This window comes from Haliotis asinina, chromosome 7, assembly GCF_037392515.1.
Source record: "Haliotis asinina isolate JCU_RB_2024 chromosome 7, JCU_Hal_asi_v2, whole genome shotgun sequence".
NCBI classification, from domain to species: Eukaryota; Metazoa; Mollusca; class Gastropoda; order Lepetellida; family Haliotidae; genus Haliotis; species Haliotis asinina.
Genome location: NC_090286.1, coordinates 49,144,283 through 49,160,580, shown reverse-complemented (window position 1 = coordinate 49,160,580; position 16,298 = coordinate 49,144,283). Strand labels below are relative to the sequence as shown.

Here is a 16,298-nt window from a genome sequence, read left to right as displayed (position 1 = left end):
AAAAACAATTAAAAAAAATATGTACAGTCCACGATAAAGCAATACAAATGGTAGTCTTCATATCTAGGAAAATGTTTTTTCTCCTGAAATAAACAAACCAAACTGAATATTCACTTTACAAAGTGACACATAAAATGTATCCAAAGAGGAAACACAATCCAATTTTCATACTGGTGACATTAAAATATTTTCGAAATAATAAATAAACAAAAACTCACCTTTCAAAATTAGAGACTGATTGCAAAATGGACTCTACATATTTGTACATTAAAACAAACACACAAGTTTCAGTCATATGTAGCAACTGTTTCAATAATGTTGAACTTCATAATATCAATCATCTTAATTGGGTTTGGCATAAACATACTCCAAAAGAAAGCTGAAGGTCACTTGACCCTTTCATACGACAGATTAACTTTGAAAATATGAAAAAATTGGGTGCAAGATTTTTGTACCTTTTACAGTTTAATACATTTAACATTTGTTCCAAATTTACATTGTATATTTTTTCAAGATTTATGACTCAGTTGCTTCAATACAATTTATGACATGTCAAATATCTCTCAGATGACACACAGCAAGAATGCAGATTACAATACCAACATGACACACATTTCAAAAAGGCTTCCCTGTCTTGCCTTTTTACAAGGATGATGTTGAAAAGATCATCATTTGTATAAAAGGCAAACATGCACACCTCACTGGCTCCATCTTTGACTATCTTAATAGTCATTACTCTGTACACCACAGCCGATGGGACTATACAACTGACAAAAGCTGACAAGATGAACGTATTGTCAAGGTTGGATCAGGTAAACTTTTAAAATGATGGGAGGCCCATTTGCAAACCAGGTTATTTGGATGAGAGACAGTTGCATAGAAGGGGGTGTTTCTTGTGTGTGTTGGATCCCACCATGACTGGAATGTTAGGAACGTTGACAGAACTGTGTAGGGGCAAATAACCAAACCTAAAATTAAGGAGGAGACAACTCTTTCCTTGCTTGCAATGTGATGACATCTTTGGAAATTCAAATCCAAATAGATGCATATTCTTAATTATTCCTTCACACAGGTGAGATATGTTACACCTTATTTATTTAAAAATATCCTGACTATATATCAGCTTATCAGTAAACAAGCGGTTATCTCTATTAGTCCATAGAATACCTTGCACTTTGTCAAAGTGGGAATGCGTCATATCGTTATGATCAAAATGCATGAAATGTTTGAAAAATATACTAAGAGTCCTGTCAATGGATTTATCACCCTGGCTATTTCTAAGTCAGATGTAGCAACAACTCCGCCAAAACAAACGAAAACCTCCTTCTCGTGGATAAATGTTTATCTTTTCATGTGGATAGCCGATTGTGAGCATAATGAAGTGAGTTAATTGGACCAATGGAGGCTTTCATATCCGGGGACAGCAGCAGAAACACACCTTGTCAAACACACAGTGTTTACTCTGGCGGAGATCCCGAGTCTGTCTGTGTGCAATAACAAAATGAAGCCATCAGCATGCCTATTGACACTATGAAATCAGATTTGTTCAAAACCTTAATGGTAATATGAACTTTAAAGAAAATTATGTCCCTGTTTGTCCATATATACACATAAAACATCAGACTCACCTAATTCTATTCAAAAGGAGGCTCAATCCATAAAATATGTTTATCATATTTATTTAGAAAAAGTTTGTATCTTGATAATAGCGTATTCATTACTGCCTTGATACTTATAGCATTGGGCAAACCTAACATCATCAACTCATTTTGTAACAACGTTTTGTATGGAAAGACACCTGTGATGTTAAGCACTGGATTATCTGGTCCAGGGATTTTAGCAGTACAGTTGTTAGACTAGGATAAAGTATAGAAGCTACAATCACCTTTACGCTATGATCATTCTGTGGAACAGACTTCTGACTCCATTATTTAGAGACAACAGTCATCTACTCGGAACACTGCTGAGTTCAGTGTCAAGTTAACAAACAAAATACTGTCACACTTTTATAATTTTTATTGCCAACACAAACCATTGAATGAACCATTACCTATTCTATTTTCAGCACAGACCCATTCTGAACACTGTGAAGCAAGCGTATGATCATTTATAGTATCAGCTTAATAACACTGAATTGTATGTACGGAGTTGCTTATACTCAGATACAGTATCACTGACCATGTGTATCACTGGCCGACAAAGGATTAAGCATTTCTTCCATGGCAGAGAGGTACTGAATCGCGTAGGCATAACATGACAGAACAAAAATACAGATCAGCGACGGAGCGAGACCAAAGTTGGTTATACTTTCAGGTCAAGGGTCGTTCTGCTAGCATTTTTTCTATAGTAGATACTTTAATTCAAGTGCCATTGACGAGATGGCTTCATTCATGTGGCATGTTTTACAAGCTGGGAAGGTTAGATACGTGGCCTTAATGTAGTAAATATCTTAGGTATTTTCTCAGGATCTTTTTAGCTGAGTCAGCAAATAACTTTCATTCAATGTAAGTAATCATACATGTCACTTCATTTGAATTGCCACCACAATTTTAATAAACTACATCACAATATGTATTCTAAAAAACATGGCTATGACTTACATTTACAAAACAGCTTTTTTAAATATTTTTTTTTTATTTTTCAACAGTTAAATACAAGCATCAACTTTCCAAGACTTTATTGACAACATACATGAAAAGGCACACATACATAATATTCAGTTACATTTTATGATGAGAATAGTTAATAATGCATTTAATAATCATTATACTGGCTAAAGTCTGTCAAGCATTTCATAATTATTTCACAATCATACTTCTGTGATGGTGCCTTATTTCATTTCAAAGAAATTAGTAACAAGGAAGTTGAAAATCAATAGCTATTTTCCGACACTGAAGTTTAGGCCAGACAAATTGTAAATCCACTCATAAATAATGCAACATGTTGCAGATAACAATCCTCCAAAAATGATATTTTATCTCGCATTCAAGTTAAAATATAACTTAAGGAGAGAAAACAAGAAAGGTATCAAATTCCTAAATCAATAAAAGAAAGTACTTCTCCATTTTATATAATTATTTTTGAAAGTTCAAAACCACTTCATTATTTATAACAATATAACAGTCACATACAGAAAGGTTACTGCTGAATCTACAACCTCTCTGCCAATTACACCTATCTACAATTGCAAGTATTAATTACAAATGCTGTTAAGGGCCGTACAAACCCTACTTACACAGAGTATACATTACATTACAACTCTCATCCATCTCATTCTTTCTGGTGGAGTACTTATGATAGAAAAAATACTACACAATATTGACATTTACTTGGTTATACCAACAGCTATTCCCAGGTGGAACCAGTCCACAGTGACCTGTGTTTGCCTTGCAGGTTGATTAAATGAATGGGTTGTCCGTAACCTGTGATTGTCTAACAAGGTGACGAAACGAACCAACGACTGGGTTCAGTAACAGGGTCAGCGGGGTATGTCATGACAACCAATCACTTGGATATTTGGCAGTTTATCTCTTTCTGACTTAATGATATATACTTTTCAAAAGATGTTAAAGAACACCTAACTGTATGGCTATTCTTAACCCATCAAGGCATTTTGATTTGAGAGAGAGAGAGAGAGAGAGAGAGAGAGAGAGAGAAAGAGAGAGAGAGAGAGAGAGAGAGAGAGAGAGAGAGAGAGAGAGAGAGAGAGAGAGAGAGAGAGAGTTTTGCATCGCTTTTATCAATATTCCTGCAATATGTTGGGAAACTTTACCTATGTGGGGAACAAAACCCGGGTTTATGACATGACGAGCCAATGCTTTAACCAGAAGGCTATCCCACTGATCTGGTGGCAAAATGAAAAAAACAGGTTTAACTCCTACATTACGTTTCATATCGCTGTGTATTGATGAATTATTTTCATCATTACAACGCTGAAGCACCAAAAATAGAGGGGCAGGCATTATCTAAGCATAACAACGTACTCCGGTTATTGTATCTGCAGATGCTCTGCTTATCAGTCCTGCATTAGTCACTGTGTCCACCATCTGCTTGCATCTTATTACATTATCTTAAAGTCTTTTTTTTCCCCCATCACGACTGGAATGGCAGTAATTTTATATGGTGTTAATCCGATTCTGACGTCTGATTCTTTAAAGCAGATTTTATATTTTCCAAATCTAATTTATGAATTATTATATCCGATGTAGGATCTTTTCTTTCATTTCTCTCCGGAATTCATTTCATTACTTAACAGGTTTCTGCAGATCACTGTCAAATATATAGAATGTTTTTTTTCTTGAAATTCTCCAAACCATTTTGTTGCCAATCCATATTTTTTAACCACAAAAATTTAATCCAATTTTTGAAGGAAAGATTTATCATAAAAAATTTCATTAACTTCACACTGGAAATTTCAATGTTATGGAACCAGTGGATAAACCAAGAATATAGTGCTGAAGGTTGGTGAGAGGTTGCCACTAAGTCTCACAATCTGATACCACCATGGTTTTCATCTGGTCCAACATTGAAGCTGCTGAAGCTGGTGAACTGGAGGACACAAATAAACTAATCTCACACCATGGTATGGGGGATGACATTCCGGAATCTACACCCACCCGTCTGGAGGAAATCCCACATGTGCTGCATAATTTTCATCTGTAGAGAACATTTTTGTATGGTTACATTTGGATATAATCCCCAGATTTGCATTTGTGATATTTTCAGAGCTAATTTGTTATCCTCAGGTATTAACGACAATGTAAAGTAATATGCTCACTCCATCAATAGAACGAGTTTGATATTTGACATGTTTATTCAAGTGAGTGAGTTTAGGTTTATGCTGCACTCAACAATATGCCAGACCAGACAATCCAGTGATATGCAGCATGAACATCAAATTGGGACCCAATAACGTGTCAACCCAGTCCACAAGCCAGACCACCTGATGTATGTATATTCAAGGACACAAAGTTGACCTAAACTTTCAATTTAGTATAAACTCCTTAATTAATTTGAATAAACAATTTAGCATGCAAAAATGTATTCAATTTTGTCAAAAACCATCAAGTCACAAGGAGACATATCTTAACAAAAGGTTGGCATCTGAGTGAACAATGACCAGTTTAGTTCAGCAACATGATGGTGTGGGTCATTGGCTGGAGGAAACTAGACCAGAGGTCATGAAAGGCGAGCTGATTTCATTTGGCAATAACCATACAAGCTTCCTCCATCTTCAGATTGATTGTCAACGGTTTTACGATGCAATCCTTTTCATCCAGTCGTATTTGCCGGCCCAAATCTCAGCTGATCCAATTTAGAGTTCAATATATTTTGGGTTTGTGGACACGATTACTGAGCATACAAAACTTGATACATGGAAACTTCTCATCAATGGTCCCCCCTGCCATCGTCAACTGCACATTGGCAGTCACTTATTAGCGATTGTTCCTCATCAATTACTGACTGGCTGTAGTATATTTGCAAGCAACTGGGTTCAAGGGTTGACCACCTGCATTCAATGAGTACTGTGTCTGAACAGTTGTGCTACAGTTATTCAGCAGTGAAGGAAATGTCAGATCATATTTCTTTATCTTTAATTTGGAGCTGGTTTAAATAAACACTGTCTTGGACGGAGCAACAATACACTAAGGAGAATGTGATGAGCAACAGTTAGCAAAAGAGATCTGTACCACAGTTAGGCAAACATACCAGCGGGACAGTTGTCAGGATGCTGGTGTTCAAATAACCTTTGCACAAAGACTGTCATAAGTTTATGTTAAAGTATAGGAGTTAGTGCTAAAATCGCTTTGTGAAATCTACCCAATATTGTCCCGATTTCATGAAGCATTCCTAGCAGCATGAAAAACATAACGACTGTAACATTCCCATCCTGTGTACAAAGGAACCCTTGGCCATTATTTTAGCAAAGAGATGAGACAAGTATGAATCTCACTATGACACAAGGTCACAGTGTGAGAATATGCTGTATTTTTTACTCTGCATTTTTAATTCTTTTCATGATCCTGCATTATTCTATTTTCTTTCTGTCATATTTGTTAATATTCACTAAGATTTGACTTTCAATAAGAACAGTTATCCAGCAGTCTATAATAATGTTAGCTCCACAATATGCTCGACTGAAATCACCAACCTTAGCTGGTACGGGACATTTTCTCTTTTATCTGTGTAATTCTTTGAAAATCTCTGTGATGTAATTATGGATTAGACGTTATCAATCATATCAAAAGACTTTGTTATCAGATAGCCGAAGTATGCAATATTATCTGAGAGCCACAAACCTGTTAATCATTAATCACTCCAGGGTGAATAACAACACCAGACTCATTGCCTTGTCCAATTAGCTAATTGTCACTGACAACTGATTAAATCATGAAAGGAGTTCAGCTGTCAATAGCCAAGCTGTGATATTGATACTGCAATGTAAACTGGGATATGTTCCGCAACATGATACTGTTTGTCTGACAAATACTTCATACAGATGAACCTGAAACATGTCGGTTTGGTGTATGTCATGAAATGAAGAACTTTACACGTCTCTTAAGGATTCGACATCTGTGTTGGGCAGATTAGTATTTCTATACTGAGAATGAAGAAACAAATAACATTAATAACATTATTACTTCAATATTAAAGACACTTTCACTACCACATCAAGGACACTTTCATATCAATATTAAGAATAATTTCACTTTTAATTTGTTAAACATTAATATTATATGTTTTCATGCATTAATGATTTAACAAGTTCTTTTCTTGACACTAGAGTTTTGGTAACTATTCTTTAACACTTGATAACCTGCCCACACTTATGATTAATATATAATCGTCAAATCATGTTTTGTTCTTAATAACAGTAGAGATATGCTGCTGCAAAGGTCAGGAGAAGCTGTCTACTGTTGGATTCACCCTCAATATCTGATATTAAGAAATCTGGAGTTTTGTATTTCAGAAAGAAATGCTACACTGTGTGATACACTATGAATCCATGATTGAAACTAACTGTAGTGAAAACATTGAATCAGAACTATCATCTGCTGGAAGTAAAATTAGTACTTGTGGTTTCAGGAATCAACATCACAATATTTGTGAAGCATTTGGCAAACTCTTGTTCCTGATTTAAATTAATATTTTACTGTCTTCAGCACAACTCTACCATCAAAGACATATCACAAAACACCTTTTATAATTGCTCTCTTCATATTTGGTTAAACATCATTGTACAAAAATAATCAAAGCAATCACAATAACATGCTAAAATATCACATATTATCTCACTTCCTCAACTAAAGACTTTTAATCCATTTTTTAATTACTCCTTGAAAAATTCTCCAGGCTGAAGATATGAATATTTTTCATAAAAATATATCAACTTATCCCTTTTTTTCCAACAAAGCTGAAAATCGTCCTAAATATTTTTTATAAACAAGCATAAAAATATTTCCTTGTTGCTATTAGCAGACTTTTGCAATGTTTGCAAGGTAGAAAAGGGGAAGAAGAGGCACTTCTGAAACATAACGTCCTATCCAAATGGGGACAGTGCTATAAATTATGGTAGGACACTGCGATATCAGTATTGATCATGTGACATTGCTAGGAAGTCAACCAAGAGATGATGGCCACCATCCAAGGAAAGACATTCACCAGTCTAAATATTACTAGTCAGATTTAAATCTTAGGCTTTTTACACTCAGTAAAGCTTCCCCTGGTGGCAACTGCCTCCACAACACATAATGCTCATGCAGGCATATTTACCTTGGTTTGCAAATATCTCTGTGGATAGTAAACAAACTAAGAGCCAAGAAGGTGGACATGTTGTTGGGGAAATAGCAGGAGACATGGTAAGGAAGAAGAACAACTGCATTTCACTATTTGATTCTTAGGCATTGTAGATGCCAGATATGTTGCAAATGATTTGATTTTCTACAATTGAGACCAAAATTGTCTTCATTAATGAATACTCTTTGCGTCAGCTTGTTTCAAGCGTTAACAGAAAATTTGGCGTTTCTTACGAATTTGAAATGAGGCTCCTGAGCCAATGATGTCATTCTGGACTATTTTCATAAGGGAATTGTGAACTGGGTGAAAAACATGGACGGAAACATGTTGTGTGAGTTTGGAACACATGTTTAAGATGTTGGAATCTGAAGCCAGGAAGGAACTGAAGGAAATTCAGGGATAAATGACGTGATGAACGTAATCAATAACATCCGACTGACAACAGAATTTCACTTCCACATTAACCACAAACTGTTTAGTGTTCAGATATTTTGATTGTGGAACACTCAAAGTTTAATTCTCTAACATAGTTACAAATCATCATCATTTTATGAAATAATCAAGAATATGTACACTGTTACAGTTAGTGATCACAGCTGTTGCCCAGAAACAAATGGTGACATGCAGTTGTGATTAATGGGTAATTAACTTAGATGAGGAAAATACTGAAAATATTCTCACCTGACGTGTGGGCTCGTCGGACCAGCGCAGACACCAGCACCGCCAGAAAACACACATACATCCTCATAACGCAACCATTAATGCTGGCACATACACCTACCTGGAAATAACAGCACACATATAAGACTATTAGTTTACCTTACCATGACCAGTATGGTCAGGGCTTGGGACATGGGGGAAGGTGAGGGGGGAGGGGGTCAGCTCCTTCTTGTAAGTATCCTTTACGGGCACAACCACCTGTCATTAATATCCACAGTGATTCAAACGCCTGCTACTCCTTTAGAGGATGAAAGAAGCATTTCCCTGGTGAGCAGTATCCTCAGTGATAAATCCATGTGGGTTTGAGGTAGAACAGGTGAGTTGGTGTCATGAACACTCTCATTGGAGTCCAGTCATATTCGATTCAGGCAACACACACAACACCACTAAGCTGTGTACCTATTGTGAGACCCCATAATACATAATATACCCATGTGACTCCGAAGCAATTATGGCTGAGTCTGTTGACCAATCACAGATACTGTTACAACATGCCATCAATCTCTTGACTGGGTCACCCTCAACTGTCCCATTGACAGAGGCAAGGCAATATGGCCGGCCTCACTGCTAGCTTGCTAGTTGCAGTGGGTGGGAGATCACCTGTCTGGCTTAGCTGACCAGTTAGTGGACACAGCTGACTGGCTAGACATGCAGTCTCTCTGTCTGTCCAAGCTCTGTACACAGCCTGGGCTCCTCACACTGTTCTGTCACTGACTGTTACCTGCTCCAATAGCCTCTGTCGCTTCCTTCTCTTACCCTTTGTGGCAAGCAGGTGTTTGAATCAGAGGCCCTATTAGGGTTTTGGAAAGGCTTCAGAGCAAGCAGTTATTATTTTGATGTAAATGTCTTTATGGGTATCTCAAATAGTAATTAAGGCAATGAAAAAATCAACAGAAGGGTAATTATTACATTCTGCAATAAAACAGTATGTTATTGAGCACTGAATAAGGCATTAATAGAGAAAATTTCAAGTTGATGAAATTAATATTGGCATAACTGAAAATTCTTGCATGAATATTTGATTTAAACAGACTGATATATTGACCTTTATTATCCAAACTGAAATAAAATTGTCTGCTAAATATTTTAACAGACACATGAACTCGTCTACAGAGAAATGGCAGCATGGTTTTGTTACAAATGAGATATATCTAATGATAAATCAATGGCAGGACGATAAATGAGTATTTTCATTGTGATCCTGAAGTCATGACTAATTTAAAAGAATTCAACTCATTTGACATTTAATATTGTGATCAAAAAGTAGTCCAAAAGTATAAATTTCCTATCCCAATTTCACAATACCTAGTCACTTAGTATACTTTGCCACCCAAAGAGAGCCTCAGGGCATTTTTTACACATTCAGATGTAAACAGTAAGAAAGCATAGTCTGTGTCACCCCTTGATGGCCAATTAATCAGGCATGGCAGAAACACACTGAGAGTAAATGGGCTGTACTAATAACCAAAAGCACAGAAACAAAGGCGTCTGGGGTTTCGTCAACATAAATACTTTCTTTCTTATTTTTTTTTTCCAAGACCAAATCCAACATCCTCCTTGTTCGTTAGTTCATGTTTATCTGTGTGTGAAATGGTCAATGTTGACTGTCATTCTCCTTTCTGTTGAATGATATTCCAGTATTTAACTGTCATACAGCTAATATGGTATTATAAGGCACTAGGGTTTTACACATGATCTGTGGTGCTATAGGCGCTTGGGTTTTGTAAATGATCTGTGGTGCTATACAGGCACTAAGGTTTTACACATGATCTGTGGTGCTATACAGGTGCTTTGGTTTTGTACATGATCTGTGGTGCTATACAGGCGCTTGGGTTTTATATAGGATCTGTGGTTCTATACAAGCACAAGGGTTTTACATAGGATTTGTGGTGCTATACAGGCAATCAGGTTTTACGTATGATCTGTGGTGCTATACAGGCACATGGGTTTTATACAGGATCTGTGGTGCTATGTGGGTACTAGGGTTTTATACAGGATCTGGGGTTGCTATAAAACGCATTACGGTCTTACACAGGATCTGTTGTGCTATACGGCCACTAGAGTTTTATGAAGGATGTATATTGCTCTACAGGTACTAATGTTTTACACAGGACCTGGTGTTGCTATACGTGCACCACATTTCCAAAAGTCTTCTTCCTGTCTACCATCATCAAGCATCACCTGTGCCCTTCACGAAGTCCACTTATCTTTAGATCTAGCAATGTATCATGGACTATATATACAAACCTCAGCAACTGTTGTTGAATGTAACTTCCATAGTATAATAACTGACCAATACACTTTAAACTCGGATACTCTCTGTGGATGTTTCAGGAAGTTATGAATAATCATGATGACCTTTCACTGGCTGGCCATTATAATCGGACCCCAAATACGTGGATGCATTATTCATCACATAAAAGCAAACATGAAATAAAATTTGAGCTTTTTACTTGAAAATTTACACATTTGAGAGATACATACTGAACAGTAAAAGAAAAACAAGGTTTATTTTTTTGGTGTTTCTTTTTGGGGTGGGTGAGGGGTGAGGGGGGAAGAGAGACATATACATAGAATATTTGTTTTGAAACTTTTATGTTCTTTTGCCATTCAGTATACTTATAACATTATTTAATGACACAGATTATAATTTGTTGATAGCAGTCAACACTGTAACAAACCAGAAATGCTTGTACATTTCAAACTATACTCATTTGCTGAAATGTTCTTGACGTTTTGAAATTTCCAATTTTCAGTTGAAAACACCAAACCCAAAACAAATCATTTTGAGTGAGCAAGTTGGATTTTACATTGATTTTAGCAATATTCCAACAATATCATAGTGGGGCACACCAGAAATGGGCTTCACACATTGTACTTATGTGGGGAATCAAACCCAGGTCTTCGGCATGATGAGAAAACACTTTACCTTCTGGGTGACCCCATTCCCAAATCATTGTAAAAAAGTCAAACCATGACACATCATTTACACTTATGATAAATATTATTTTCCACCTCTACCTATAAAAAACACCAAATGAATCAAGTGAACATGCCAACACAATTCCACAATCCAGACTGTTCAATCAGACGTCATAAACTGGTTGTTAGATTGACATAAATAATAAATTCACGACTGCCATTGCCTGTGAAAAGCTAACACCAATTCCGGAATCAGCATGCGATGAACTACATATTTGTACAGGGAATATTTATGAAGGCACCTAATATCTAGAAGTATCAAACAAGGCTACCCCCCTTTGTGGAGAGTACCCCTTTTTGTCAATGAAATATTTAGCTGGAGACAGACGATAAGTAACCATTATCCTGCAAAGGGTAATATGAAAGGGTTGTAAATAGGCTGGGCAAGGACGGAACACCTGGTGGTCTAACAAGCTGTTATGGCTGTTGTGCAAGGCTCTAGTTTATTACAACAACTGAATCTTGAAAAAGAAGAGGGGGGATTTTATGACAAGAACCATGAGCTGAAGTTTAAAGACAGTTTATTACAAAAGATTTCTTTTATGCAATATTCATGTGATCTGAAAGGTGTGATCAAGTTTGTAAAACTTCCATGGGGCAACACAGACATTTGACCTAAAGGTAGGTGAATGCTATTAAATATATTTTATTGCAGGTAGAAAATATTGAAGTTGCCAAGCTGGCTGTCTATAGAGGATGGATGGTGGGATGGATGGATAGATGGTGGGATTGAAGGAAGTATGGAAGGATGGTATAAACGTTTTGGATGACAGCTTCCTCTATGAACGAGTGAGTGAGTTTAGTTATACGCTGCATTCAACAATATTCTAACTATATGGTGATGGTCTGTAAATAATCGAGTCTGGACCAGACAATCCAGTGATCAACAACACGAGCATCGATCTGCACAATTTGGAACCGATGACATGTGTCAACCAAGTCAGCGACTCTGACCACCCAATCGCTTTAGTCATCTCTTACGATAAGCACGAGGGTGTTTGACAGTGCTACAAGAATCTGTACTTGTGCGTCCCTCTAATGAATAAAAGAAAATCTTATTCTGTATTATACTTTCCCACTTTTAAAGGGCCACTCAAAGATAGATGGATGGATGATGGGATGGAAGGATGGTGGAATGGACAGGTGGATGGAGGTCTTAAACATAGTTTAGTTTTGTTTTACTCTGTTTTTAGCAATACTCCAGCAATATATCAACGAGGGTAACACTGGAAATGAGCTTCATACCTTGTACCCATGTGGGGTATTGAACCTGTGTCTTTGGCATGACAAGCAAAAGCTTTAATCATGAGGATAATCTCCCCTCAAATCATAGTGACTGAAATACCAACACTGCATCAGGTTACAGAAATCAACCCCCTCAGCTGAACCCACTGACATACCAAGATGAATAAGGTCCTAAAGATATTTTTCCAGATGAGTAATCAGCAATAATAATCAAAATGTGGAATATTTCAGAAAAGGATAGGTCCCAAAGTCCTCATCCTCATAGCATATTTTTACCCATGTCTCATTCTGTGTGAAACGTGAGTCATGAACTGATAGTTCATTGCCATGGAACATAATCCCACGGTGACGGATTCTTTAGAGCATTCATCGTCTTTCCATGCTCCTAAGTCTTTCCATCAATGCATGCCACATTTCAGTCCAAATGCTTGCTAAATCATTTGCAATAATGGAAATGATTACCAACACAAATATGCTGTTGATCACTGGATTGTCTGGTCCAGACTCGATTATTAACACACCACCCCTGTATATAGCTGGAATATTTTATAGTGATGCGTGAAACTAGAAACCTACCAGCCAACATTAGTGCCTGGCTGAAGGTGTGGGTTCAGAGTCCTAGAATCTGTACAGATGTTGTTACAGACGTTCTTACAAACAATATAAAGACCAAATACCCAACATCATAATCAACACTTTTAATGTCCCACCTGGTCAATGTGTAAGCACGACAATGTTGTACAACTGCAGTGATTTACCTTGCATGGCAACATGTCACACAACACGATGACCACACCTTTAATTGCAAACTCAGCCATGCGATCATTGCCTTCAGCATTTCCTTTCCTCCTGTATCATCCATGTTCTACCTTCAGCTGACAGTTTAAACAAATGTAAACACACTGCTGTAAGATGAGCGTAAAGCTATCCAATTTGGCATTGTTCCTCGGCAGTACAAAGGTCTAACCATCCTACTCAGATTCAACTTAAAACAGATTATATTTTCCAGTGGTAGGAGTGTTCTCACCTACATAAACCTTAGTTCATGCTTGGAAGTCTTTGTTCAGTGATAATTACTTTTGGGTTGGTTTCTTGGTGGTCTAACATGGGTAATAATTTCAAAATCACTTCAATTTGAACATTTGTTATACATTTATTTGTCATTTGGGGAGGCTGACAAACATATTCCCCCAAACTTCACGTTTTTATTCAGTAAGAAGAATTAATAGTCAAATGTAAAAATCACAGATGTACTTCATGCTCCAGAAAATTTGACTGAGTGCGTTGAGTTTTACGTCACTTTTAGCATTATCCCAGCAATATCATGGCCGGGATACCGCTGGACTACCTCCCCTCCCCTCCACAAAATGCAAGTGAGCTGGGCTAAACACTGATTTGAACACTGCTTGAACAATATGACAACATGCCACCTGAATGTGAGAAAATGTTGAGATTTCGAAGTTTACCATTTCGATAGAACCTACGAGTATCTGCTGCACATGTATTGTCTCCATACACACTTTTGTATTATCTCTCTGTTCAGCAAGCAATAAATGGGTACCCAAAGGGACAAACTGTGAGTGTGACCTTTAACCTTTCAACACCTCATCATCATGTACTGTATATTCCACACAGAGTTTAGAATGAATATTGAGCGCTCACCAAGATTCTGACCTGGGATACAATGTAGATTACATGGTGCGCAAAAGGGCTATGGACTTAGGAGATTACAGATATGCAAATTATTATTATTGCTATGGTACAGATCTCTATAAGCACATGCTGGATTCAGTTTCATGAGATCCTGACACAGGCCAAGGGAGGCAACTCTTTACACCTAACATCAGTGTCTGAAACAACATGGCCACCCATGGTCCCTGTTGCAAGAATTTGCTCACTTAGAGCCTTTAGGAGGTAAATTAACTAAATACACACAGATTTAGAATTAAAGTGCTTCATAGCACTTAAGCTTCATGAAAATGTCATTTTCAAATCTCTTTTTTAATCTGTAATCTTTAATCTGATGTCAAGAATAACTGTTCCAGGTCACAGTGAGTGTGACAGCTTTCAGAACTTCAACAGTACACATCAATGGGACAAAACTACTGTTTTTACAAGAGGCTCTCCAGAGTTTGTGCTTTACAGGTTATACCTTGGAGGACCGCACCACTTTCTGGTAACCAATCAGTCAGGATAATGCAAACCAGTGAACCCGTAACAACTAGGCAATTTAATTCCAATTAAAAGTTCAAAAAAGTTTAGAAGTTGTTTTGTTCACCAATGAGGATACAACCTTCATTTTTTCAGCAAGTATTATATTTCAATTATCACTAATTGACACTCTCTTGATGTAAAATTGGCCTCCAACTTCAAACATCCAGCCTCAACGTCATAGAAATGTTTTCTCAATTAGGTCAAAAACTGTTTAAGCCTCTGTTGTTCAACTGACAGGTATTAACTAATCTCTGACACATTTCTGAAAACAAGACTTTTCAATAATTCTTTCAGAAAGAACTTCCTTTCATCTTCCAATGTTTGTCATATTGTATAGGTTGGCTGGATAATCTAACCTTGAATGAGTTGGTGTTTATACTGCATTTATCAATATTCCAGCATTATCACAACAGGGAATCAAATCCAGATATGAAATGAAATCCAAGAGTATTTGCAGTTACAAATCATACATGGAAATTATCTAGTAGCCCACTGACAAGTAAGATACCATTATCTGATTGCCAAAAATGAAAACTTGTTTTGTCCTGGACGTTGGATGTTGAGATTTTTTAACTCCTGCTACCCTACAACCCCCTTCAGTGTAAGGGATCAAATGTCATTACTGGGTTGGACCCACCTCTGTACGGAGAAAGATCATTTGCTTCCTTGTTCACTAAAACTGTTCAAAGGTTGTGACCTATGCTACAACAGCAGGGAAGAAAAACAGACTTTCAAAGCATGAAAAAAAAAATTAATTCACAAAAGAACCATATTCATATCTTTCTTAATTATTAATGAAAATATCACATTTCACTTATGGGAACAGATTGAAGGAAGAAGATTTCAAAGGCAGAAATTCTGTCAGTTCTGACATGAGTAATTTCTGCCATCTTTCATTCACTCTACACTATGTACTGACAGAAGTCAAGCAAAAAATATTGGTGATCAACCAAACCTGAGTGGGTGAGCAAGTGAAAAGGTAGGTCTGGAACAGACAATCAAGTGATTGATATTTTGACCCATGCCATATGAGTATGATGACTTGCCCATACATAAGTTTACTCTTAAGACCAAAGTACTATGTTGGAGACATGTTTCCTTACTTGGAATCCCCAGCAATCATATCTTGTCCCCAACCAGGGACTGTGGACACATACTGACCTTGACAACAGGAACTGAACAGTATTACCTAGAATTTCCACGTAGCATCCCCTAAGGACTGGGGACACATTCTGATCCTGACAACAGGAACTGAATAGGGTGATCTACCTGGAATTCCCACAAATCTAATGTAGCATCCCCTAAGGACTGGGGACACATTCTGATCCTGACAACAGGAA

At 37.1% G+C, this 16,298-nt stretch overlaps 1 protein-coding gene across 16 annotated transcripts in view; it reads right to left on the bottom strand.

Moving 5' to 3' along the window:
* Positions 1-16,298, bottom strand: part of LOC137291729 (receptor-type tyrosine-protein phosphatase delta-like) — a 415,228-nt gene that overhangs the window by 145,580 nt on the left and 253,350 nt on the right. For 14 of the 16 annotated variants that reach the window (XM_067823219.1, XM_067823205.1, XM_067823218.1 and 11 more), the window contains one exon: positions 8,479-8,578. In XM_067823219.1, coding sequence (XP_067679320.1) covers positions 8,479-8,545 — 67 coding nt within the window. In that variant the 5' untranslated portion in view covers positions 8,546-8,578. Of the gene's footprint in view, positions 1-8,478; positions 9,199-16,298 lie in introns of those variants that run through there. The other 2 variants (XM_067823211.1, XM_067823221.1) reach the window with 2 other exon arrangements.